This window comes from Acanthisitta chloris, unplaced genomic scaffold (genome assembly GCF_000695815.1).
Source record: "Acanthisitta chloris isolate BGI_N310 unplaced genomic scaffold, ASM69581v1 scaffold26265, whole genome shotgun sequence".
Taxonomy (NCBI): domain Eukaryota; kingdom Metazoa; phylum Chordata; class Aves; order Passeriformes; family Acanthisittidae; genus Acanthisitta; species Acanthisitta chloris.
The window spans coordinates 14,472-40,713 of NW_008674671.1; the positions used below are offsets into that span (position 1 = coordinate 14,472).

The 26,242-nt window shown below is 38.5% G+C and overlaps 1 protein-coding gene across 1 annotated transcript in view; it reads right to left on the reverse strand.

Moving 5' to 3' along the window:
• Positions 1-304: 304 nt before the first annotated feature.
• LOC103802907 (probable ubiquitin carboxyl-terminal hydrolase FAF-X) overlaps positions 305-26,242 on the reverse strand; it is a gene marked incomplete at its 5' end in the record, with an annotated part of 38,400 nt that continues 12,462 nt past the window's right edge. Inside the window, 19 exons of the mRNA XM_009075439.1 lie at positions 305-1,915; positions 3,271-3,366; positions 3,805-4,017; positions 4,411-4,567; positions 5,530-5,618; positions 6,601-6,821; positions 8,461-8,646; positions 10,377-10,506; positions 11,589-11,814; positions 12,995-13,118; positions 13,626-14,376; positions 14,564-14,705; positions 16,876-17,049; positions 17,493-17,683; positions 18,084-18,304; positions 20,561-20,783; positions 21,591-21,737; positions 21,859-22,005; positions 22,561-22,669. Of these exons, the coding sequence (XP_009073687.1) occupies positions 1,781-1,915; positions 3,271-3,366; positions 3,805-4,017; positions 4,411-4,567; positions 5,530-5,618; positions 6,601-6,821; positions 8,461-8,646; positions 10,377-10,506; positions 11,589-11,814; positions 12,995-13,118; positions 13,626-14,376; positions 14,564-14,705; positions 16,876-17,049; positions 17,493-17,683; positions 18,084-18,304; positions 20,561-20,783; positions 21,591-21,737; positions 21,859-22,005; positions 22,561-22,669 (3,682 nt within the window). The remainder of the gene's footprint in view (positions 1,916-3,270; positions 3,367-3,804; positions 4,018-4,410; positions 4,568-5,529; positions 5,619-6,600; positions 6,822-8,460; positions 8,647-10,376; positions 10,507-11,588; positions 11,815-12,994; positions 13,119-13,625; positions 14,377-14,563; positions 14,706-16,875; positions 17,050-17,492; positions 17,684-18,083; positions 18,305-20,560; positions 20,784-21,590; positions 21,738-21,858; positions 22,006-22,560; positions 22,670-26,242) is intronic.

Below are 26,242 nucleotides of genomic sequence, written 5' to 3' on the forward strand. Positions count from 1 at the left end.
ACTCATTTGTAAAAAACACCATCAAGCTTGTGCTCTTAAATATATATATATATATAAAAACATACAAAAAGTACAAGATAAATCACATTAAGAAACTTTTACAATGTAATTGTCCTGATTATTTTATTCTTAAGGGCCAAATTGCTTTCCTTTTTTTTTTTTTGTGCACAGAATCTCAATGTGACTGTTGTTCCAGAATTCAGCAGAGTGCCACTGCACAGAATTCACCTTTCTGTGCAGTCCATTAAAAAAAAATAACCAAAAAAAAAAACCCCAAAAGCAACACACACCACAGGACAAAACATTCTTCTTAAATCAAATTCTATTTGTGAATTCAGCAAAATAATTTCTATAAAATAAAACAGCAAAATATTTAAATAGTATAGGGTGGGCTGTATCTGTTTTGCAGGGGTATTTGGTTTTTAGACAGGTTCCAAAAAAAAAATTACACACATTCAAGTTACCAATTTTCATTTAAATACAGTATTTACTGATGCGTTTCTTTACGTCTTTAAACAAATGTTTATTCTGGAATAGAGATACCTCAGAATTGTATTTGACTAACCAGTAGTTTCTTTTATATTCAAACCCTGCTTCTAATGGTAAGATTTTTCTGTATAATGGAGAAAGAGCTAAGACAATTCTCGCTTTCAAGTAGAACTGTGAACGAGCAGAAAACCAGCAAGTTAACTTGGTGCAGTGGCACTCACAAGTACTCTGTGATTTTGTTGACTTCCACTTCACTGGGATGCAGTAGAAGGAAAGTGTTAGAAGTTTTATCTAATAAGCTCTACCAAAGAAACAAAACAAGCACACCAAATACAGTCTATTATGCTCCAGGCATCCTGGCATAGCAAATTTTTGCATATTTTGTTTTAAATCTTTTTAAACTCCTATTACTGAAAACTAAGTGTTCTTTATCCCACCCAGAGAACTGTCAAACATCGGATGTGAGGAACAGATGTGAAACTGGAAACCACTTGTTTGTCACATTTTCCCTCCCCACTTTATATAGTCTAGGTGTAAGAAGAAGAAGAAGTTCTGAGCGATGCAGTTGTCACATTGGGACAACTACGGTCACGTTTGTTTGTTTTGTTTTTTCCCCTCATTGGCTACACTAACTTGGTGTGAAGCCATGCTAAATGTTACAGCATAACTATAGCTTCAAAGTGATTAACCTAATACCAGAATGAAAAAGGCAATGAAAAAAGATCTAGAAACAATGTTACATCACCAATTTTCCACATCAACCAAATAATTAAAAGGTTACCAGCCATTACGTTGCTCATAGTAAAATCGACTCCAGTGGCAAAGAATTAACATGAAACTATTTTTGTGGTTGACATGGATAGGCTTTTTTGTAAAGGAGTTGATCCAACTGCCATGAGGCAGGCAACACTGGTTGCAGAGCGCAGCAGATATATCAAGAAATTATTTTTTTGTTTTTGTAGATCTGTGAGTCTCATCAAGACAAAAAAAAATGTTTCTTGCTCAAGAATTAACAGTCAAACATTAATATACTATATACACCTTTGCCATTTACACATTAGCATCAGGCCATTTATTACAAAACACTATACACTTTCCACTGCAGGCGGGTTATATATTGACAGCAATTTTCTGCAGATAAGACAGTGAATAGACTCTCCACTCCATGTTGATTAGGAATAGTTTTGTTTTTTTCTAGTTTTAAATATTAGCCAGACACAGAGAAAGGTTGGACTGTAAGGCCTGGGTGCACAGTCTTGATGGAGCAAGTTAATTGATTATGTGCATGTCACTAATCTTTTGTCTGAGGCGGGGAAACTTCTTCACTGCCTTCGTAGTTTTCTTGTGCTCGTTGGCCAGTTCTCTGAGGGTTGTTCATATGATGTGCTGCTGGGCCTGTATATGGCTGTCCATGCACGTGGTTATTCTGCAACAGAGCACAGACATTTCACAGGCACATTAAAGGAGCTGCTCCCTGACCAGTGACTTGTCCTCCCCTTTCCTTTTCCCAATCCCCAAGCACAGAGCATCTCTTGTGTAGCCACATCTGTACCAACACTAGTCCTGATTCACACCTGACACTCACCTTTGGGATTTACACAGAAGGTAAACAAACTTTCAACTTGTAAAGATAAAAGGATCAGTTGAAACAGTAAATCTCAGCTTTTGAATAACAAACAGTTACATGCAAAGCCAAAGCAGCAAGATAGAACAAAAAGGAGGAGAGGTTGCCCATGTGCTGCCACATGAACTGTGCACACATTTTACTGACAGATTCAACCAGCTTGGTTTCTCTCTCCTAAACAACAGGCCAAGCAGACCTGTATTTATGCAGCATACTCTGATTTTTAAGGGGGAAACTTCACTGTTACAGAGCTGAACGAAACCTAGACCAGTAGTTTGCTGCAGATGCTCTGCCCCAATTCAAAAAGTCTTACACACGTCTGGCAAACAAAACACCTCATTTGTCCACTGTTCTGCAGTTTGTGGAGACCCCAGGAAGGTGAGTGCTGTGTGTTAGTGAGAAATGCCATCTCTTGCAGGAAGGTGAACACATCACACAGAGACTGGTGAGGTTACAGTTTGTGGCTGAGCTCAGGGGCTCAGGAAGGAGTGGGGAAATCTGCATTGACTTACCAACTGCTCTGCTGAGAACACCAAGTAAGGAAAGCAAGATGGAGGGGAAAACGGATTTGGGCAGGAAAGGAAATCAAATTAGCAGATTTGGAATATATAAAATGAATTGGAACAAAAATGGCAACTGAGGGATCTACTCATTTAGTCAATTCAGTAAAAACCCTGGTTATGACTCCTTTCAGATCTGGCTTTCCTCTGGGAGATGCTAACGAAGCAGCCATTAACATAAAAACACGAGTTACATGTAACAAAACCATCTGATTTTTTTCTGAAAGCCTTCCAGTTATCCACACTGAAATTCAGGCCTTGAGGATTGATTTTGTATTTAAAAACCAGAAAGCAACTCACAAAATATTATCCATGTCAACAGATATGACAGAATCACATCCAGTATGCACCAGACTGATGACATCACTCCCTCTATTTCTGTGGATGATTAATCCCTGATCTGATCAAATTCTCACCTGAAGCTCTGATGGACAAACTGCTCCTGGCAAAATGGAGCTGTACATTTATCTTTATTCCTCCAAGTGTGGTATTTGACAATATTAGCTCCTGGCTAAATGCCTATAATTTAAGTTACCATAAATGCTAAAAAAAGCAAACCTAAATCTCTCAATAAATAGCTCAACTCAGAGCTTTTACCTGTTGGTACTGGGAACCAGGTGAATGGGGGTACAGTGGGGCATCTTCAGGTGGAGAAGACTCATGTTCATCTGGGGCATCAGGATCATCTGGTTCCTACAGTTTGAAACAACCCATTAAATCACTCAGGTAAAACATATTACAATTGTTCTGTCCAGAACATGTGCAAGTGATTGTTTCAGACATGCCTGGGAAAAAATCCCACCCCACTGTGTCACCCACAATTTGTACTGTACTGCATAAAAATTCCCACTATCAATGTATTACTGGAAATACAGACCCACTCATGATCTACTTTAAATGGTCAATTGCAATTCTCTAATTGCTAATTTCCTAAATGACAGATACCTAGAGAGACAGTAATAAAAGGTGAAAAATGCACAGAAGTAACTGAAGTCAACAAAACCACAAATCTATATTTATAAAACACTTATGAAATGTGTTACCTTAATGACCAGAGAATGGTGCTAAGGTTAATGATTTACAGAAGCACTTTACTCAATTTTTTTACTGGAAGTCAAATGAATTCCTTACCTCCTCTGGGCAGAGCTCACAAGCTTTTGCCAGAGTCATTCTAGCACTGTGTGACCTCTCTAGGAAGTAGCCATTTGATGTTTCATTGCTCTGTATTGGTGGAGACCAATTATTATAGGTGTATTGGGGATTGCCAGTGTATGGTCTACGCTCAAGTTCATCTCCAAGCCACTCTACTGCCCAGGTCCATTTTCTCTTCAAATCTCCATTGCTCTGCAGATGGAAAATGAACAATTAAGAATTAATTCTTTTATTCTTGAAAACAATTTTCCTTTCCTATACAACAGCTATCAGAGAAGAGACACCAACCCATCTGCTGCTGTTTACAAAAGTCCCCACACATCCTTTCTGCACAAAGAAAACTTCAAATTTGAGATGAAGTTTGTGGATTTGCAGCTGCATCACAGAACCATGAGTGTGACTTTAAACAAATGCCTTTCAATCCCATACACTGACCTTCTGATACAGGAAGGTTCAAATGAGTTGGAAGTTCTAATTTCATTGAGGTGATAAAAACTGAATAATGGTGAGGTTTGGTTTTGGGTGGATTTTTCTCACACAGAACTGAGTTAAAAAGGCAGCAAGAAACAGAATGAAAGGTGTCACCTGAAGGATTTGGTAAGCTACAGGACAGTTGCTGAAGAGAGCCACCATGCACTTTATACACTGGTAAGCTCTTTTCTGGTAATGATTCTTCGAGCGCTGAATGGTGTCAAAGAGTCCATCCCTGTCATCTGGGATTCCCTTCAGTGCATTGTGAATCCTACAAAAAACAAACCAAAACAACAACAAAACTTGAAGTGTTAAAGAGCTGTAGGACTGGAATTGTACTGGTATTAAGGCTCCACTTCCAAGGTACTTATGAAAGGGACAGCTTGTGTTCTGACTTCTGCTGTCAGTCCTCAGGTTCTTTAAAATCAGAAAAATAACTTGACACATCACATATATAACTTGCAATTTTAGCATGTTTGGTAACATTTAAACTCTCGGAGTGATGATATAGATAAAACAATGTAAGTATGATTAATTCTAGTCACAGTAAACAACTTTAACTACTGCATTTACAGAATAGCCCTGTTAACCCAGTAGGTCCTTATGGAACTGGGACAGTTAAATCCCCAAGAGGATGGTTACTCACACTGAGTTCTGCTTCTCACACACACTCTTTGAGGTGCAGCTCTTCTGAAGAGGAACAAATGGTACATATTTGTGCATGGGGATAAGGGGCTTGGGCATTTCCTGGAACTAAGCTCACTTTCTGTGCCTTCTGCTTGCAGACATGGGGTAGAGGAATTACTTGCCATCCTAAAACTGTGTTCAAACTGAGAATTGACATAGTTTTGAACATTCACACTTCATGCAGGTGTTGGTATCACTCCTGCAGCTGACACACCCAGGCTGGCACTGACCTTCCTGAAGGAGATGTTCCTAACAATTGATCTAAGCACCACAGGAAACATCAATGAGTTTAGTCTAAGCAGTATGTGAAAATTCTTGGCTTTACAGACCAAGTAGCAAATTTCTCAATAGTGAGGAAGGTCAAGGTGAAAAACTGTAGATTTAGCTCAAAGTTTGACATCAAACCAGGAAAAAATGGTTTATTCATGTATTTTGATTTAGTACCTATTTAAAACAAACCTCTGGAATGGATTAGCAAGAGAAGCACTGGAGAAAACAAGCTGTACAAAACAAGACAATTCTAAAGACAGGTAAATACTGACTGACCTGTGAGTTTGCCAAGAGTCCTCAATTAACAGGATTTGCAGAAGCAGATCCAAGTAAGGTCGAAGTTCGTATGTATATGAATATGCAACCTGAGAAAGCAAAATGCAGAGAACATAACATTGCTTGAAGCATCAGCTTACACAGCACAATATAAGAACATAATCCATATGAGGGTTGACTGGAATGTAAAGAATATTTCAAGATCCAATGCTTCCTTCCTAGAAAGTGACAGCAATTTTGGGTGTTGTGATTTAGTTTTTAAACATATTAGGTTATGTAAAGGCAAAATGTTTCCTCATGACTTTCTAAGACCACTGATGTGAAGTCCCAAGCATGAGATGCTGAGGAAGTTACCTTCAAAAATACCATTAGAAAAGCAAAATTACAAAATGGTATTTTTCACTGGTCTTGCTACTTTTAGACAATACCTTGAAAGGTTATCCTAAAATGTAAAATACATGGCTAACAAAGTAACAGTAAAGTGATTTTTATTATGATTCTTTCAAGTGCCAAACAAAGGGACATAGAAAAATGTGATGTTTACATGGAAAAAAATGGGTGAATATAAAGATGAGCTAACAAAAGTCAGGAATTTAGTTTGGAGTGGAAAACTGTGACTGGCCTTAAAAAGAAAGGAAACATAAGACAGTCACAAAGATTCTTTGCTGAGTCTGTTCTGCAGACTAGTAAAAACAAACCTTACAAACCTACTTGAAATAAATACATGGGAGATCTTAGGCAATCACTGGAACTTTCCAAGTGGATAATGACAGAAAAGCTTTAGGAGATGCTCTTGGAATACATCAGGATCACCTTCAGCAGCCCTGCAGTCTGCCTTCCACCCTTACCTCAGCATTCCTAGCTCACTAAAGGCTGATTGCTCTCCTGTACTCAAAAAGGGCCTCACAGTACTCCAACCCTGGGTACAGACCCAGGAGTGTCCAGACTGACAGGGGATATCATCTTAAGAGAAGTTTATTTATCAGGCACCTGCTCAGTATTTAATCCAACACTCTTACATATCATCACACACATTTATATTCTCATCTTTCTCCTAGCTTTTATCTTTACCTGCCAAAGTAGTTCACTGAGGACTGTGGAAGAGAACTGAGGATTCTCCCAACAGCAGAAACGAAGCAGCTTGATGGTCTCTTCAGAGTTGCTGCAGTCTTCAATGATTTTCTTCACATAACTAGTTCTCACAAACAGAATGTCTGCTACGTTCTGCTGAAGTGCCATGATGGGCTGGGATAAATTAGGATCACCGTAAGGGTTGGCAAGTGGGGGATTACCTAGAACAAACAGTTATTACACATTAGAAGGTACTGAAGCAGTTTCAGTGCAGACACTCCAAAACCTAAATTGGTGTAACTCATTAAAAAACAAAAAGGATGGAAGAAAACCACAACTGCTCCCTGACTTTCTTTGGAAAAAATATGGTATGAAATAACTCACTTTCACAACTGTGAAGCTTGACACTTGCTGCCTGAGAGAACTTCTCCCTCTCTGATAAGATTATACAGTGACAAAGCAGAACAGCTGGAGACATGTTCATATGCAAGAGGAGAAACCACTGAGTTTCCTCAGTGAAATCCTCTTATCTCCTGCATTTATCTCCTCCACTGCTCATGTAACAGAGCCCAAATCTATCACATTTTAAGGGCACAGTGTCTGTTTATTCCATGAGGCAGTGACAAAGCATTCAGAGGAATATCTCTGTCAGAACAGTCCCATCTTAATCTCTGGAGTGTGGAGAAGTAACATACTCTTGAAATAACAAAATGAATGTATCTTATTTAGTAAGCTTCATTTTGTGTAAGGAAAGGCTGTTGATTTGCTCCCGATGTTTCTAAATTTAGGAGTGTTTGGAGCTATTGCTTGAAGATGCCCACAAGTCCAAGGGAGAACTTTTCTAGCTTAAAACGCTGAAGCAAAAAATAACTTTATTCTGCAAATAGTAATCATAATTAGTAGTCAGAGTAATGTTCATACAAAGTAATTTTTTTAGTACAATATTATGAATTCAGTGAATTTACAATCATTTCTCACACATAGAGTATCTTTCCAGTGTAAGCCTCAAATAATGCACTGGAAACAAACCCAATCGAAATTGCCAAATGATTCTGAAGCTTATTATAGCACAGTAAAATTTTCAGTTCATTAATCTCACTGTGGCACATTTCAGCCTATTGACTTTACAGCCTGACACATCAAGCTGTAATGAGTTTGCCATTAAATAGCTTCTCTACAGATTTCTAATTAGGCTTTCTAAAATATGCTTAGCAGAATGTGTACATACACAGGCAATAAAGTCCACATGGTCCAATATTTTGTCACCATTTCTCAAAAATAACTGCACCCCACTCAGCTACTGGAGATATTAATGACTTATACTGTGGTTAATCAATTTCTAGCAGATTCTTTATCTTCTATAAATTGAAGTGCTGGCTTCTGTTTCTCTTCTTGACTGTGAACAAGCACCAAATCATATTCAAAGACTAACCACATCTCTTCACTGAGAAGCACTATTGCTACCTCAGAGCCTTCTGTGGTGCTCTTCCTCTACAGATGACTTTTGTAATCTATTTTTCTATTGCCTACCCAGAATAAAAATATCTATGCAACTCTTTACAATGGACTTAAAACTATTCAAAAACCACTACTATTTTGCAATCGACAACCTCTTACTTTGCCAATCAGTTCTTTTCCTGCATCTTAAAGGAATAAACCATAAAATACAGAACAGATTTCTGTCTTGGGCTTTTTCATGCAGTGAATCAGTTTTGCTGTCTTTAAACTAAAGGAGTTGCTAAACATAAAAGGAAAATATTTTTCCACAGCTAATACACTTGATAAATACTAGCTAAACCTGCACAAAAAGACATTTCCAGATAAGTCAATTGACCTAAGGGAACTGAACAGTCACTGTACCATTGATAGAGGATTGCATCCTGGAGGACACGTTGCAGCAGCGAATCAGCTGGGACACCACAGTGTAAAGCTTCCCCAGTTCAGCATACTGGTATTTAATTGGAGGACCTGGACCTTCATCCAGAGCCACAAGCATGAAGGTCGCAGGAACATTTAGTTTCAGAAGCTGTGTCTTCTCAGCTACACCTTTATGGGGAGGGGGGGAAAAAAAAAATCTTGTTTCTGGCATGACAATACTTTACTTTTTACAATTTCTTGAAAGAACCAGTGTTTACATGGCTTACAACTTTTCAGTTCTTGGGTTTTACTAAACCATCACTTATGCTTTCCAAAGAAATACTCCGATCAATAAAGATACACAAGAAAATTATGTTCAGCTAAAAAAAAAAAAATCACACCGAAGGAGAGTTGCAAATTCCTATAGTTTCTTCACAGTGCTCATTAGCACTTAAGCAACTACCATCTGTGTTAATAGCAAAGCCTCAGAGACAAGGAATTAATCTTTTTATTGAGGCCCAGGATAGGAAGAACAACCCCACTGTATATTCTGTTATTTTTCTATCATGTCCTGATACATCAACTAGGAAAGTCTGAAGTTTGTAACTGTGTCATACTATGGACTAAGTGTAAATAAGCAAATTCAGTGAGAAAACCTCAAAAACTAACCAACCAAAAAATCCAAACATACTACTTTCACTGCAAGAATACCTTGCACATACTATACAAGTACTTACCAGGAAATTCACTGTGTCCCTTATGATCTTGTACTCTGTTTCATATTTTGGCTAAAAGTCATGATTTTTCATACATTCCCAAGATTTTTTCTTGTTCTGGAATACAACTGGACCTTACCTTCCATCTTTCTGATAAGAAGGAAGAATCTAAGAGCTCTTCTATGGTATTTTTTATTATGTTAGATAGTTTTGTAGTTACATCCTTTGTAGGACTGATCTCTCACTTGCTTTGATGTGAACAACATATTACTTGATTTCTCAAAACATCAGACAACTTAATCTTTTTCACAGACCTTGGGGTGCTGCAGGAATGATGTTATTGTTGCTTTTCCTGAATGAACTCTACATTCATACAGAAGCTTTCAGGTAACAGCAGTAAGACAAGGACAACTGCTGAGGATTTCCAGGTTTATCTTTGCAGGGAAGACTGTGACAGTGATCAGACCCACAAATAAAATTATACTTTCCCTGGGTCTGAGCACTCTCCTGCTCAGAGGCCTCAGCTGCACTGGCTGGCTATGAAAAGCTAGTAGAGAGAAGAGAAGTCAGAGCAGAAGAACTGCATCTCACTTCTCTGGGATGATATTAGGTCCACTCTGGGGGTCATGGCAGAACCTGCCTGGCACGGAATGCTTCGGTAGCCAAAGTATATGAAAGCAACAGACATTGCAGGTGTAATTAAATTAACACAGCTGTTAATTTCACACATAGGAAATTAAACTCCTCTGAAACTGTCTACCCACTCGACAGAGCTTCCAGAACACTCTGTGTGTGTCAATTCTATGTGGGAACACTGAAATAACTCTAATTGGACTGACATACTTCAGACTTTAGCCAGAAAGCAATCCAACAGAAACTGACATTTAATTTCCTTCATGAGCTGATAAAACAGAAATGGTCAAGCATTTTAGAAAATTTCACCCCCTCCCTCTCTCAGAAAGACATAGTCTTGTAGCCCCAAGCTTCTCATATTTATCTTTCAAGGATGGCAGGAAGACTAAAGCCACAAACTCCAAACTGGAGGAACACAGATGCTACAGAGAGCATTTATATGAGATTAATGCTAACAATCTGCCCGAGGATAGAAACTGGATTCTCTTGCTGTCACCTCTGTAACTGGATCATGAATAATAAACCAGTTTGTTACAGCATCATCAGTGGAAGTGTGTGCACTGTACTTACCTAGGTTGGCATACATCACAAACAGGTTGAAATACTGCTGCAAGTGACGCCCGTGCTCAGATACTTCCCTTCTTAGAAGATTTAGTACTGCTCTCAGTAAGTGATCACTTAAACTTAAGTTATCATAAGCCTATAGAAAGAGAAAAGTTTTAAGATCAGTGGTTGAACTTACCTTATCTTTATTTAGTTTATACTTTCTACTATGACAGAAAATATAACTGGTTAAAAGGTCTGGGATTCATACAAGCTCCAAAATACTACCAGCTAGTTAATCTTCTGCATCTCACACTAAGGAAGACAGACAGAGGGAATGAGACTCCCATCACTAAATACCACTTATGTCCAAGAAATTGTGCAAGTAGAGAAGCTTTTAATAGAACTTTTCCTATAACACCAGATAGGCTTAAATATTCAAGAAAAACACGTGCAATTCCACTGTCAACTTCATAGAGTAAGGCAACCAAATCACCTCTACAGGTATGTCTCAAACACCTCTTAACACAATACACTACCAAAGCCTATGAAGCTTTTAACACAAATTCTTCTGCTGGACACAGTAGTGAAAACACTCTGAGAAGGCAAGTGGAACTATATAAATAAAAAGTGTCTTACTGTAGACATTAAAAACATGACAAAGCAAAGGCTCAAAAAGGTTTCTCTTTTAAATTTTAATACAGTCCAAGCAAAAAGATAGTTATGGCAAGTATTTTTAATTGTTTTTAATCAGTTCTACATGTATAAAATTTGGCAATCCAGCCTACTCCTATGCAAAGGCACAATTTTTGACAACTTCGCTGTTGCAGGATCCAGGGGATAAAACCCCAGGGAATTCCTGCAGGTTTTCACATTACAGTTTGTTTGTGGAGGGGCTTGTTTGCTAGCTTTAAAATTCTAAATGAGAAACAAGGGTTCACTTCCCTATCCATTACTTCAGTAAAAAAGCCACTACTACTACTTTGCAGATGTCACACTCAACTCAAAGTTCTCACTCCTGAAGTCTTCACAGAGATTTACCCACTGTGGGAAAGTGAACCTCTCTGACACCAACTCTCACACAAACTGGTGGAGTTACCTCATATTATATCGGGCAAAATGGCCTGTTCAGCTTTCCAGCCCACACTGGTGCACCTACTGCAGAATTCACTTTACATTAAACGCTTATAATGAAGAAGTAAGAAAAAGTTTCAAAAACTTTGTTAGAAAATTAGATACCTGACTGGAAGGTCCAGGAGAGGCAAAAGGTGATGGACATGGTCCGTCTTGCAATGAAAAATGTGCAATAAATACTATAAGTTTTGCAAATGCACCTCTCACTTCTGCACTAGGGCACTCCAGCAGGTACTCGGAGAAGCGATTCGACACGTTGAAGAGGACATTGTGTGCAAACCAAAAACGAACGTTCTTGCTGTGACGGAGGAGGATGCACAGTGCATCATACCTGGAACACAAAGTGACCAAATGCAGACATTAACCAGTTTTGGCAGATGTGTTCTTTGGCAGAATTTGAAGAGAACACATGTTAAAGGTGATTCCCAAATGCTTTTTGTTCACAAAATTTCTAGCGGTTCCTATTGCTCACACTCTGAGCAATGGCAAAATAAAGATATACTTCAACTAAAAACCCAACATTTAACTGTAGCATTTTACATTTATCACCTATAAGAACTAACACAGCATTACATCCCCAACTACTGCTCGAAGCAGCTCCTATTCCCTCTGTACTGTACTGGGGGTAGGGTGAGCAGCAGAGAACACGACATGGATTTCATGAGCTGTGTGTAAGACACGTAACTAAATATGTAAACCTAACAGGAAATTATATTCTCATTTACAGACCTTTAAAAACGAAACAAAACCACAATACCCAGAGAGTAAAAGATCTGTTACAGAGAAGGTCTTGGGTTACTCTGTTCTCCTTCCAGCAGCAATATTTGAACTGTTTTGGATCTCTTAAACTAACAGGAGTAACTTAGCTACTCTGAAAGTTGCTATTGGAAAAAAACTTGCCATGTAGCACACAATTACTTACTAGTAGCAGGTAAACTACTGGCCATCATGAATACTAGATTTTCTCTCTAGTTTGACCAGTTTGACCCACACTCCTCTCCCTAGCAGAGAGTAACCTAGCTGAAAGACTAAAATGCTGTGGTCCCAAAGCAATGTGCATAAAGCACTCTGCTAACAGGGTCTCAAAGACTATCCACATGTTTCACAAACAGAATACAAATCTAAGCTGCAACAAAGGGGGTCTTTAAAACTACTCAAACAATGAACAAACCATTCTGAGTTTGTCAGAAAACATAACCTACCAGTTTTGTGCTAGTGACAGATTCTATGCCCTTATAATTTTAAAGACAGACAAAAAGGTAGATTTGAGCTCTGTTTGAAAATGAATTTTGAAGCTGTTCAGGTCAGCAGCTTATTTTGAGGCTCAAATTCTTCCCAGTCTTTTCTGTTCAAATGTTATCCCGTTTTCACGTTCACCTTGACCACATATTTGGCAGACAGGGTAAAGGAGACAGACCACATACACCTTTCACTGTCATATGCCTATAAATGAGATCTTTGAACAGACATCAAACTTCCAAAATTGTAATTGTTGTTAAAAGACAAGATACCAATCACTAGCAGGGCCACGGACTATTTTCTTTGTATGAAATCCTGTGGTGAAGAGAAATCTAGCAGCAAGCTGAATACTAATCATAGTTATTTCTTCTGCTTCAGGCAACAGATGATCTTGTCCTAAAGAAAAATCAAAATACTCACATGTAGACAAAGTAAAAGCAACTTACTTTTAACAATTTAACTGATTCTGGATTACTATTTTGACATGGCATTCCAACTTTAATAAGAAACTTGACCAGAAGAGCCTCTAGGTTCAAATCCACCATTTGAAAATGTAAGCTTTAAGTCAAGGATCTGGAGGCTCATGGGTGAATTTTAGGAATTCAGTACCTCACCTTTGAGAACTGTTTTCAGTAGAACAGCTCTCAAACTTGACCATTTTAGCATGACTTAGCATGTAAGCTGAGCAACAGCTGATAGCTCATGGAAGCATTTATTGCTAAGTATTCTGGGCTGTTATCACTGATACACAATTCAACAGCAGATGTTTAACTGCAGAGGCCCAAAAAGAGTATTCAAAGCAGAATGCACAAATTTGTCACTGGCTAGACCAACTCTTGACCACGCAAATCAAAACTCTTCTTCCAAGAAATGAATCCATGATGACCACACTAACATACTCACCTGGAGGAGGATTTAGGTAGACACTATTACAAGTAAGCAATTTCTTGATGAACTGGAAATATTCCAAGCTGTACTGCATACGATTGTGCATGAACTGCACGTTCTGCTTCCGGACACTTCTCTCGATGGCCGACGGCATTTTAATCTGATGGGGCTTAGTGGTGATAGCCAGTTCTGTAATGTATTTCATTATCTCATTGTCTTTGTCTATTGTGTCCATACGTTCATAAAAAAGAATGTAAGCATTCCACCACCTCTTCTGGCGCCTGTAGGACATGCGCTTCATCATGTGATCAAACACTTCCCCCATGTACTCTCCACCAAAACACTGATTTTTCATTTCTTCATCGTCATCCATTTTACACTCTGTCACGTCTCCATCATCAAACTTATACCACCGATTCTTCTCCCCATCTCCCCCGTTCCTCTGGATAATGTAGGAGTAGTAATGTCCTCCGCTGGCCTGGCCACTGTGCACCAGCACACCCACCAGCCTGTACTTGGTGCTCCCAGAGTGTTCGTTTTCCGACTGTTCGTTCTGGATTATCTGGTTTTCCGGATTTACGTCATCCCCTTCCAACTTTGCCACGCCTGCCACTGTGTAAGGCTCCATGTCCAGTTCTCGTGGAAATTCAAAATAATCATTGAATTTGATTGCACATTCCCTTTCCCAGTCATAATCAAATCGCTTCAACTGGATTGCAAGAACTGGAGGCAACTTCTTAATCAGCAAGCGTTTCACTGTGTCCACCTAAAATGGTCACAGAATCATTGACATGAACAGTTAGCAGCTTTTAAGTTCCCATTCATATACTTTTACCAAAACCAAATTCAGTAATGAAAAGGATGACTTTTTTCCCCTGAACATGAACTGAGACTGAACCTAGCACAGCTATACCATCAAGCTGTACACAAACTAAACATGTGAGAACTGTTACCTTTTTGTTGCATTTTTCACAATGATATGCATTTGCACCTTCCAATAAATCTCCTTTGACATACTGTTCCAGAGAATCAAGAAGGTTTTGGTGATTTCTTATATCTACATTCAGAGTTGTGAAGGATTCCTCACATTCATACCTACCAGTGAACAGACAAATATATGAGAAAAGTAGAAATACATTCAACTTTTACATTTTAGATGTGCTACAGAGCATCTGACTGCAAAAGCTTTATTCAGCATTTGATATCAACTTCTGGCAAAAAGAGCTAAGCAGTAAAAAAAAGAACTCTTTTTTATTGCAGTCTTCCTACAATTACACTACAATATCTTCATGCTTTTTTTTATCTGAACTAACTATAGTTATTTTATGGAGACCATAACAATGACTTGTATGACTCGAGTTCACTGTCATGGAGTTCAAGAAGATGGAATTTGATTTTTTTAGCACATTATGTCTGTAAAGCAGCTGAAGTAGTGTGACAGACTCTTAGCTATCCAAGCTAGTAGGAAAGCACAGATAGCAAAGTGGAGCATGTTTTCCATTGCTGACCTTCATGGTCAGGAGTGAGACTGATAAACACAAATACTGTATCACACTTAACCACTCAAAACAGATGCCAATTAAGCAAACAAAGCAAAAGCCTTTTAATTTTCTATCTGAAAAAAACCCTGAATAGTTGTCTTCATGAAATTACTTTGCATATTAATGTCTGGCTTTGACTTACTGATTTCTAATATAACCTTCCAACACACTTCTAGCAATGAACCAGCAATGCTTGAGACACAACCAACTGACACAAAGTGGAAGCAATTTTTTGTTTGATATTCAAGAAGTGATGAATAAATTAAAAAGCTGCATCTGAAGCTGAAGGGTTTGTTTTTCTGATAAGCAATCAAGCATTCAAAGGCTGAATAAATAAATACTTAGACACGCTTCAACCAACAGTAATTCCATTCACCTATTAAATTCAGAAGGGCTGTTATTGTGTCATACCCAAATCCAGAGTGTAGTTATCATTGCTTTTCTCCTCAAACTACAATCAGGTTAACATTTGTATAAAAAGTACAATTAGGCAAGTCCAAGAGAGTTCCAAAAAGACAGACAACACTTCAGGATAGTACATAAAACCAGGAATGAATGGTAACTCATATTGCTTCACATCTGCTTCTTCCATTTAATTATCTATGGCATATTAAGTAAAAACAGCTTTCACTTTATCTTGCAGTATTTCAATTTACTTCTAGTTACACATTTTCACCCGTGGAACTTAAGATGTTCCACTTACAAAGTCTTCTAATTCACACATGAGCTCAGCTGAAGTTGAAAGATTACCACAATGAAATCCATTTATGTCAGTTTTTTTCCTGTATTTTAATTGCTAACTGAAGGCTAAAGCAAATGGTCAACTTCCACAATAAAGAGAACTTGCAGTGGTGATGTGCAGAGATCTGTACAGTTTGTGAATCACACATGATCTCAAAGCTGCAGTGAGCAGTACCAAGGCCAAGCCTTAGTGATATGAAATCTAACACAATAATAAAGACAACAACTGTCGAAAGAGAACAAGTTCATCATTAGCCCATCTTGAATCTTGCATGCAATTTAAATCACCCACCTCCAAAGGGATACAGAAGGAAAAGTCTGGGAACTACAACTTTACAATGCCTAGCTATTCCTTCGCAATCACCGTCACCAAGACAGTTTGCTACAGACTCTGATTTGGTACGAGTGTTTTTTCACATGCCCTATACAAAGCTCAATTTAGTATTAACATTTTAAGATAATTAAAAGTACAGCAGAAGCCTTCAGAGAAAGATGTATCTTCTACACAATTCTCCTCAATTACAGGTTGTACAGTGAGTATGGAAAGAGTTTTACTCATTGGAATTGAAGATTCATACTTGGGTCAGCTCTAAACACACACTGTGGAAGACAGAAGACATCAACAGCTGTTGACCAGGTCTTAAAATTTTCCACATTGCATTTGGTCCCTATATTGTTCTCACTTTTAACATGAAAAAGCTTCATCCTCTCCTGCCCTGATCAATACACAATGCTTCACCTACAATCAGCAGAGCAGAAGCAGCAATAATCAAGGAAGTACTTTAAGGCACCTGAAGACAAATTAATATTAAGGCTGTAGAAAAAAAATAGGGTAGCAAATTCTATTAGCCTTAAAAACACCCAAGCAAACCCTAAAACCATAGAAAAACCTCACTCCTGACCATAGTCACAACGACCCTAGCCAGTGGGATACAAACACGGGTTTATTCTCTGTAAAAAAAGAGAAAAAGTTAAGCACTCACCGATGTGGGCATCCTTGACAAATCTTCTGATCAGCAAAGGACCCTCCTAAAACTTTACTTAACATTGCTGGATGGCCCAAAGCTTTTAAAGCTTCATCTAAACTGTCCACCAAGGAATTAAAAAACTCTAAAGCATCGTGTTGTTCACGTAGATTTACAGGTTCACCCCAAAGTCTGAAAAATGAAAGCACATTCTTGTCAGATATTTCTGGTCTTGTTCTCCAACAGTTTCTTTTCTTAGAAAAAATAAATATTATTCAAGCTATTAATCCTTTCTTCTATAAGTGAAACTATTGATTTGAGATGTATTATACCACCTCTTCCTCTGTCCCTGACACTTACCTTCTGGTAAGTAAAAACAACCTTTTGTGTATAACTTCATACTTAATTCAAAGTCTCAACATCAAGGTCAAGAACTACTAGAACACAAAATAACCATCTTGCTGTAACCTTGGGTTTATTAACAGCCTTCTACAAAATGGTGAAAAGAGACAATAACAGAGGGAATGGTGCACAAGTTCTCCTAATTTACGCTTTACATCACCACCATTTCTTCTACTATGACCAGTTTTCTCCCATTTCAGTGAACAAACATCAATAGTAAATTTTCTATTTACCTAAATTGTTTCCAAAACCCTCTTGGTACATAGTACTGTAGCCTGGAAGCTGCTAAATGACCAAAAATTACTTGGAGATGCCTTAAAACTCCAATATTGTATTCTTTTCTATCTTCTGTTTTACTCAGTGTTGGTTTGTCTTCATACTGATGTGGATAACCAAACACATCATCCCGTGGGTCAACATTGCTCTGAAAAGCAGAAGAAAATTTGTGCAATTAATGCTGAGACGTAGCTGTCTCACAGCTAGCTGAACCTTGTTTAATTTAGCAATCTGAAGTATTTCATACTCTCAACTGAAGAAACAAATATTGTCTTTGTATGCATTAACAGAGTTCTGAGGGCAGAAATAAGACACGTTGCTTTCCAGCACAAATCCATGAGGAGAAAAGTCTGCAAACCTTGCTGCTTGGATCTTCTGAACTGCCTCTCTGGCAGAGAGACTCTGCAAGTAACAAATATTATCCCATTCTACCCACTGCTAACAGTGGAAAGCAAAGTGATTTATCAACAATGTAAATAATCATGTAAATAATTATTAAAAAAGAACGACAATTTAAAGATAAGTCAATTCTATGTGATTAAGCTTACCTCATTGTCCTGCTTTTCATCCCCAGACATGTCATCATCTACATCACTGCCTGTGCCTTCAATTGCAAGAATCCCATTCCTGATGGCTGGAATCATGTACAGCTGCTGAATGACAGAATTCATGTAACAAGTGGCACCAGCATTTTTCAGCCCTACAAATCCCTTTGGCGGTCGAGGCCCAACAGGTGGTAGATATTCCCACTCTGTAAGTGCTTCACAAGCTGAAAGGAAACAGCAGAATGTGATCAGGGAGCTATTTTGTTCATAAATAAACACAACATCAATGCTGCACAGAGGGCAGTTGCATAAAATTAGTGTCAGTCTGCAGTTTAAGATAAGTTTCACCAGAAAACTGAATTGCTAAAGTTAACACAACTCCTACGAACAACAGTTCTATCTGTAATCTTAACATCACATTTTCTTCTACAGCATAACTACAAACGTGGCCAGACAAAAATTCAGTCTATTTATGTATGAAACAGAAATTTTTCCTCAGTACCAGCAAGTTTCTTAGCTAAGGAATTCAGTCAAATGAATCTAGAACATATAACCAATTTATAAGCCTTTCAAAAATTTATAATGCTTTTAAAATTACAGTACTTCACTTAGGCCTCACTTTTCCCTGCCAGGATGGGAAACAGTTTCAGGAAATGCTCTCTCTATGACTTGTAATACTTTTTTTTTTCCCTCCTGAATCTTCTCCCTCAGATCTCTCACACCTCTTCAGAGTACATTTACAACCACAGATTTCCTGTGCAAAGCTGTTGTTCTGTAGTTTAACACAAAATACTCTGATGTAAAAGAGCATGCATGTTTACAAGCAAACTTGGTATATGAATCACAGAGCATGCACAGTTCACACGTGTTCTCTCTCCTGTCTGACATACCACAGAGATCTGGTGTTCTACTGTGTTCAGATACTTGAGTGGAAGGAAATGACATGAAATCCTTCTAACTGTGAGATGGTAAGAAATACACTACTTCCCAATAGGAAAGGGTGAAGAAAACAGGATGAAGCAGGGGGGAAACCATAAAGCTTCCCTTTTAATTTATTTGAGATGGACCTAAACAGGAAGAGACTGAAAAACCTCAAATGACTCACTGATTGTACCATCTGAGCAAGCAGCACTGTCAGAGGCAGTGGACAATTCCCACTTTGCCATACTATTTTTAATAGCTTATAGTTTTGCTAAACTCTTGTTAAATCACACAAGAATCTGAGCTGAAGGGACCATTAAAGATCTTCTAGTCCAAACCCTGCCAGGGGCAGGGACACCTTCCACCACACCAGGCAGCTCAGGGCCCCATCCAACCTGGCCCTGGACACTTCCCAGGATGGGGGGGCAGCCAAAGCTTCTCCAGGCAATCTGTTCCCATGTCTCAGCACTCTCATAGTGAAGAATTTCTTCCTTGTCTCCAATCTAAATCTACTCTCTTTCAGTTTAGAATCATTGCCCTTTGTCCTGTAACAACAGGCCCTGGTAGAAAAGTCTCTCTCCATCTTTCTTATGAGCCCCTTTAAATGATGAACATCATGATAAGGTCCCTCTGGGGCCTTCTCCTCTCCAGGCTGACCAACCCCAACACTCCCAACCTCTGAGCTTGGGTTTGCTTGGTTTGATGGTGTTTGGGGTATTTTTGTTTGCTATTGTTTATCTTTTTTTTCATTTCCCTGTTAATATTATAGCAAAATGGCTTAGCTATCCCATTTTGGGCTAGAGAAAATATGTTCCTATTTGTTAATTTTTAAGACAGTCTTACAAGATTTTTACTGACAACAGGATCTCTGTTAAGTACAGGCCTTTTGCCATCATTGTGAAAATTAGCTCAAGTTTCACTAGACTACGGGCTCTTAAAAACACTTACACTGGCAAGTTTTCATAATCTTTCTCCAGTGAGGAGAAAGTTCTTTAGGTGCAGTTGTGCCAAGGCCAAAACTGAGGGAACAAATGCTTGAGAAAGGACTATGACAAGCAGAGAATGAGTCTGGAACTAAAAAGAGGAAAAGGACAGTGGACCTGTGTCTGTGTGTGGACAACGATGACAAATTAGGTGAGCAACCAAGAGACTGGCACTGAAACTAAACTGGAGATACCTGATGAGGTTCTGGGATTGGTTAGGCAGAGCCTGAAACGATGAGACAGAAGTAGAAGATACAGACAGAATGAGTTTCCTGGGAGCTGGTATGGACAAAGTCAGAGATTGGGACAGGAAGGGTCAGACTGTGGAAGTGACTGGGGCTGGAGTGTGGATGCAACCACACAATGCAAGTCAGTATATTTACTGCATAAAGGAGAACAAACACAGGCTACACTGGCAAACTTTTCTAGATCTTGACAGCCTGATTTTGCAATATTAGAAGCAGTCACAAACCAACCACAAACTAAACAACCCAGCACCTGCTTCAGTGGATAATATAAGCAAAACATGGCATATATATAAAAAATAGAAAATAGAGAATGAAAAGTATTACATACTAGTGATTGCTGTACCTATGTAATACATTTCAGTCAACGTGTCTACAATCTGTTTGAGATTTCGCACACATCCAACTGCTAGTGCAACTAGTAGCTCAAAGCCAGCATTAATAGTAGCTGGTGAACTACAGACTGGTATGGCCTGCTCAGCAGGCAATTCTCCATTCCTCATGTATTGTAGATAAACATTGGATGCTGGAAAGATGAAATCATCTATCAACTCCTGAAAAGAAAAGAGAACACATCACCTGTTACCATAGAAATGCACACTGTTTCATAACAGAGTAAGAGTTATTACGTAAATGAATGTCTGAGAACCAGAGTGGTACTTCAACTCAAGAGTTAAAATTGAGACTGATGCCATAATGAACTTATAAATTCAGAACAGAATAACTCCATTCTGAAGTGGTTCCCTGCAAACCCACCTCCCCACTGCAAGTCAGAAATAAATCTGGACTATTCCTGATCAGTAAACATTTTCTTTTGCCAAACCCTTGTAATCTACAAAGCTCTGCATCATTTAGTGCTAAAAAACTAATGTTCCTGCTGTAAAAAGATCACATGTCTGATTCAGGAGATGCTCAGATTTGATGCATTTGTTCAAATCTGCCATAAGCATTAATAGCACTAACTAAGAACATGTGGAGAAAAGGCAATACAGGGCAGTGAAATCAAGCAGTTCTGTACAGGACTATCCTGTATCCAGCTCACTATCCTTGTGGGATTTTGTTAAGTACTGGAGTACAGTTCAGGAGGCCACAGCAACTCCATATGCAGTGGTTCTGAAGAATGAGAATGTTAACTACTTCCATGATTGAAACATGTAATATTTTTAAAAACTTATTTTTAAAGAAAACATTAGACTCCAATTAGAAGCCCTTTTATGGATCCAGACCACAAGATGCAAAGCTTACTTTTATCTATTTATAGTAAAAAAACAACCAACAAAAAACCCAACCAAACACACACACCTCCAAAAAACCCTCCCAAAGACAAAAAACCCTCCACAGCTCAAGAAACTTGAACTCACTTTAATGAGATTAGCACCTCCTTTTTCACAACCAATATGGTATTTCTTCTCAGGTGTCTGGAATGCTAACAACTCTTTTGTTACTCCAAGGTGACCCTCTAAGATCGTTTCTTCCACACCTGTTTCCCCTGTTCTTTTCACTTCATCCTGTCATTTAAGAGAAAGTTAGGATACTCCAAGTATCATCCATTTACCAAGCTTAAAATTGCACTTCACAACAAAGCAGCAGGAAGGTAATTATCAGGAACAAATGGATCCCAAAACTTACCCTAATCCTCTTAAGCCAATCAATTTCATTATTGAGAAGAACTTCAGCGTTGGGTACATTAATATTACTGTTGTAAGCATAGTTAAGAAGATGTCTTAAGAGAGTGAAGTAGTCTCCAGAATGCTTAGCTCTCTCTCTTGCCGTACTCTGTGTAAACCCAAAACAAATGATGGAGAGTTCATACACACTTCTACTTACAGGGCAAGACCAATGTATTTTCCCTAAACCTGACAGTAAACACGAAAGTGTAAGGTAATATTTTAGAAGTTTATAACAGTATTTAGCTGTTAACGAATGACTTCTCAGCTGTTTTAGTAGCAATTTCTATACCTGAATGGGGGGAAAAAGCCCAGGAGAGCCACAGGCATGAGGAACTGAAAAGCCCTGGCAGGACCAGTAAGAGAAGGCACTAACTGTAGATATATCTCTAATCTGCTAATGATTTTTCTTGAAGATTAGCATTTAGTGAAGATCAAATGCATATATTAAAGCTTACTGTTCATGTTCTTATCTATCAGAAAGCACAAAAAAAGTCCCTTTTCCCTCATCTAGCTCAAATGGAAGTCAACTCCAGGCTGCTTGCCTGAAGGGCAAACAGAATCTTATTTTAGTGACAGTTGTTAACAGCAATTGGTCTTTTCTTGCAGACACCTTTTTACAGAAATTCACATTGCACTGAAGCCTTTACCTCTAGAAACTTACCCCTAGAACAGTAAACAGGAGGGTGATGAAGAAAAGGAGAGGTCTCTGTCCCATGCAACACCTGGTAGCCATTAGGAAGAATTGCTCCTGTGCCATCTGACGAACAGTTCTGGAAATCATTCAACAGAAACATTAAACTCAACTTCTCCATCCAAAGAGGACATTAAAAGAAGCTAAATTTGTGCTTATCTGCTTAATGCCATTTTTTAAAACTGAGCACAATGTAAGAAACAGGATTATTTTAATTACTCACTATCCATCCTATTTGTTCTCCCTGCAGCAAAATTTCAACACATAAATTACTATCACAAAACTTGTTCCACAATTCAAGTATTTAAAGGGAAAAGAAACTTATAAGCACCTACCCACTGCACCTTTGCAACTGAGAGCAAATATTGCACAACACAAGAAGCAATTTGCAATCCTAAATAATTTATTTCTAATTCACCACCAGTGGTACCTGATAGACAAACTGGAACTGCCCTAATAAAACTGCTCTTATGTATCACTACAGCAGTTTGCTGAGCATCTATGAGGGAATCAAAATTTATCATCAGTAAGAAGTGAGAAAGTGACTATAATTAAAGGAAATTTTCCATCTCAGAACTTAATCTAATCACTGGAGTAACATGGGAACGGATGAGCTTAAGGGAAAAATATATTTAAAGCAAATCCTGTTCTTTCAAGTTATAAAATTAATTGTCTGAGCACTGCAACTTGCTCAGACAACTCTGCTTGTGTGGGAAGAGACTATGAATGAATGTTGTGCTTTAAGAAAGTCTCTCAACATTTAAGAAACTGAACTTTGCAGTGTCTGCTTGGTGTGTCTTTGTCTTCTGCCCATGAGGTCAGTGTGGAAAGCTCACCAAAGAACCCCATTCCTCTCAGAGTTCTTTCATGTGTGGTTAACTGTGTTTCAAAGCTACACAAGAATGACCTCGAGGTCAGAGCAAAGATGCACTGGCTGAGCACCCTGTCCCTGGTACACACAAAGGAAAGTGCACAGAAGGAGGAAGCATGCAGAGACACTTCTCCAGAATGTTCGCTCAGCTTCTAACGATTTGTGGCTCAGGAAGAGGACCAAAAGCAGTATTTCATAGCCCTCACTGGACAAGTTCATGAAAGAACCCCTGAAACCATTTGCAAACTGAAGGTTTACACTGGTAAATGTTATGCTCAAGAAGGTCTTATACAAAGAAACACTGTTCTCTATTTGTTCTCCCTTTGCTACTTCTGATTTTAAGGGTCTCTGTGGTGTTCTCCTCCCACCATTTATCTCTTCTCCAATATGAAGTGCCCCGAGCTATTCAGCTGTTCCTCAGATGGAAGTAATTTCAGAGCTTCTGTGATCCCTACAAGTTCTACTCTACTGCTCTGAGCTGCAGAAGACCATGGGGTGGAGATGGTTGTTTTGTTCTTCACAGTAACAGACATTTTATGGGATCTGATTGCTGAGCTGACTTTTTCATAAAACTTCTCACAGAAATTTCTTTTAAGATGCAATCCTCCAACTGCTTGGGACACATCACACAGACAGTCCTCAGGTCCATGCACTTAAAGGCAGAATGAAACAGACAAAGGTGATATCTTCCTGAAGTAAAAAACGTGACCAAGCAAACACACACCTCACACTTATGTTCCTGGGGAATATGCAGGATTTGTATTTTTGTGAAGCTGTAACAATCTAAGAGCTCTTAAGGAAGCATGAGAGGGATGCAGAGGGGACAAAAACTACATGATGAATGTACTTGTGACATCTGAACTTGACCATCTTCCTTGTCTTTTATGGTGCACCAAAAACATTTTCTCACAGCATGTTTTGGATCACATTGCTCTCTGATCGAGCACAGAACAACGGCTGAAAATGGAAGGATATTCAGAACTCTGCTATTTGCTAAACTTTCTCTGCATTGCAAACACTAATTTGTTTCCACATTAATTCAGAAATGGAACTTGGCGTTTGTTTTTTAGCTTAGTTCAACATCTCCACTCACAAAGCAGTCTTCTGTTTCTACTCATGCTTTTACTGTTCTGTCATGTAATAATGAACAGCTCCATCATTCTAAGTGAGATTACCAGATTTACCATGAGATCCCTATTTGAACCATATTTCCTTAATGAAATATGACCACTTGAAAAGTGTCACTTAAATTCCAAATACAATGCCAGAAAGTTGGATAACGACAGCGACATCTAGTATAAAAATTATTACCCATTACGTGCATTTTTACAATTAAGATTTGTGGAAAAGCCAGAAATCTGCTAAATCTTCAGAGCCACTTAGAAAGAATCTAAGCATGGGGCAACACTGACACTTGCCCATGCTATTCAGTTCCACTTGTACTCCAAATTTGACATGAGGTCAACATACACTTCCTGTGAAAACAGTAACTTGATATCAACTGTTAAGTTTTAACAATAAAATTTAGGGACTTCTTACTTATCAGTCTTGAAAGTTACCAGACCCAGTGAAAGACAGCTTGTTCCATTTTATGTGCAAAACCACAACATACATTTGTCAGCATGTTTTGTTAAACTTCTCCAACCTAAGTGGTGATAACAAACTTCAGTGAAACTAAAAGTTTAACATCCTATACCACAGGCTGCAAACTTACACAGCTTGTGGTATTCTGGTGACATGCCACAGTTTCACCAATGTGTGCAAAGAGTTCACTGTGAAGAGATACTCTGATGATAGTAGTGATACTTCTGTTATGGGGAATATTCCTGAATGTAAGATTTTTCAACCTGTTTATCTAGAAAAGTAAAAACCCTAAGAAATTCTGACTCAATTCCTTGGAGAACACCACAATCTGACTCCCTTTAAAGCATACTGAAAGGCTTAAGACAACACCACTAATTCCTGATCTCTGTTATTTCTTGAAGAAAAGTTAAAATATTAATGAAACAACAAGACGGTATCTTAAAAAAACTAAAATAAACCCTTTAGAAACAGTTCAAAGCACTGGCAACTAAGCTTAGTAACAAGATACAAAAGCTTTCCACCTGGATGGCTTCTGAAAACAACCTCCCCTAGTACTTCACAATTTCAGATGGGCTGAATGGCACAACACACACACTATTGGGAAATGCTGTCCAAAGAGATCTCTAAGAACCCCTTGGAGATAATGAGAGACCCCTGAACTCTATGGCAGGACTGTAGGGAACTGAACTACCTCCCTCTAGGCAGCTCCTCCTGATTTTCACTATCTGATCCCTGACAGTGCTAAGGGTTCCTCTAAGATGCTGCTACTGCACCAGGTGACAGCTCTGTGTGTAATGTGTGAGTCACATGGGGAGCTGCAACTGTACCACTCCAGTGCATAAAACCCAGAGGATTCAGTCTTAACCTGCACCTCTCCTGAAACTGCTACTACTCTGGCTTGTCTCTACTTACCAGAAAAAGTATAGGTAAGTTCTTGACCTTAGTCACTTAAATATTCTAATGCAGCATGTGAAGTATGTATGACAGTAAATAATTTGTACTAAGGTCATCAGTAGCACATTACCAAACAGTATCTTCCTTATGAGTACAAAGAAGATGGAACCCCTACAGCTATCTTTTTAGAACAGATACCCAAAGCATATTGATGTTGCTATAACTATGACAACTGCAGAGAAAAGTCACTTAAATACGAAGTCACTACTCTGCATTTAGGCTTTATGTTCATTCTAAATTGTG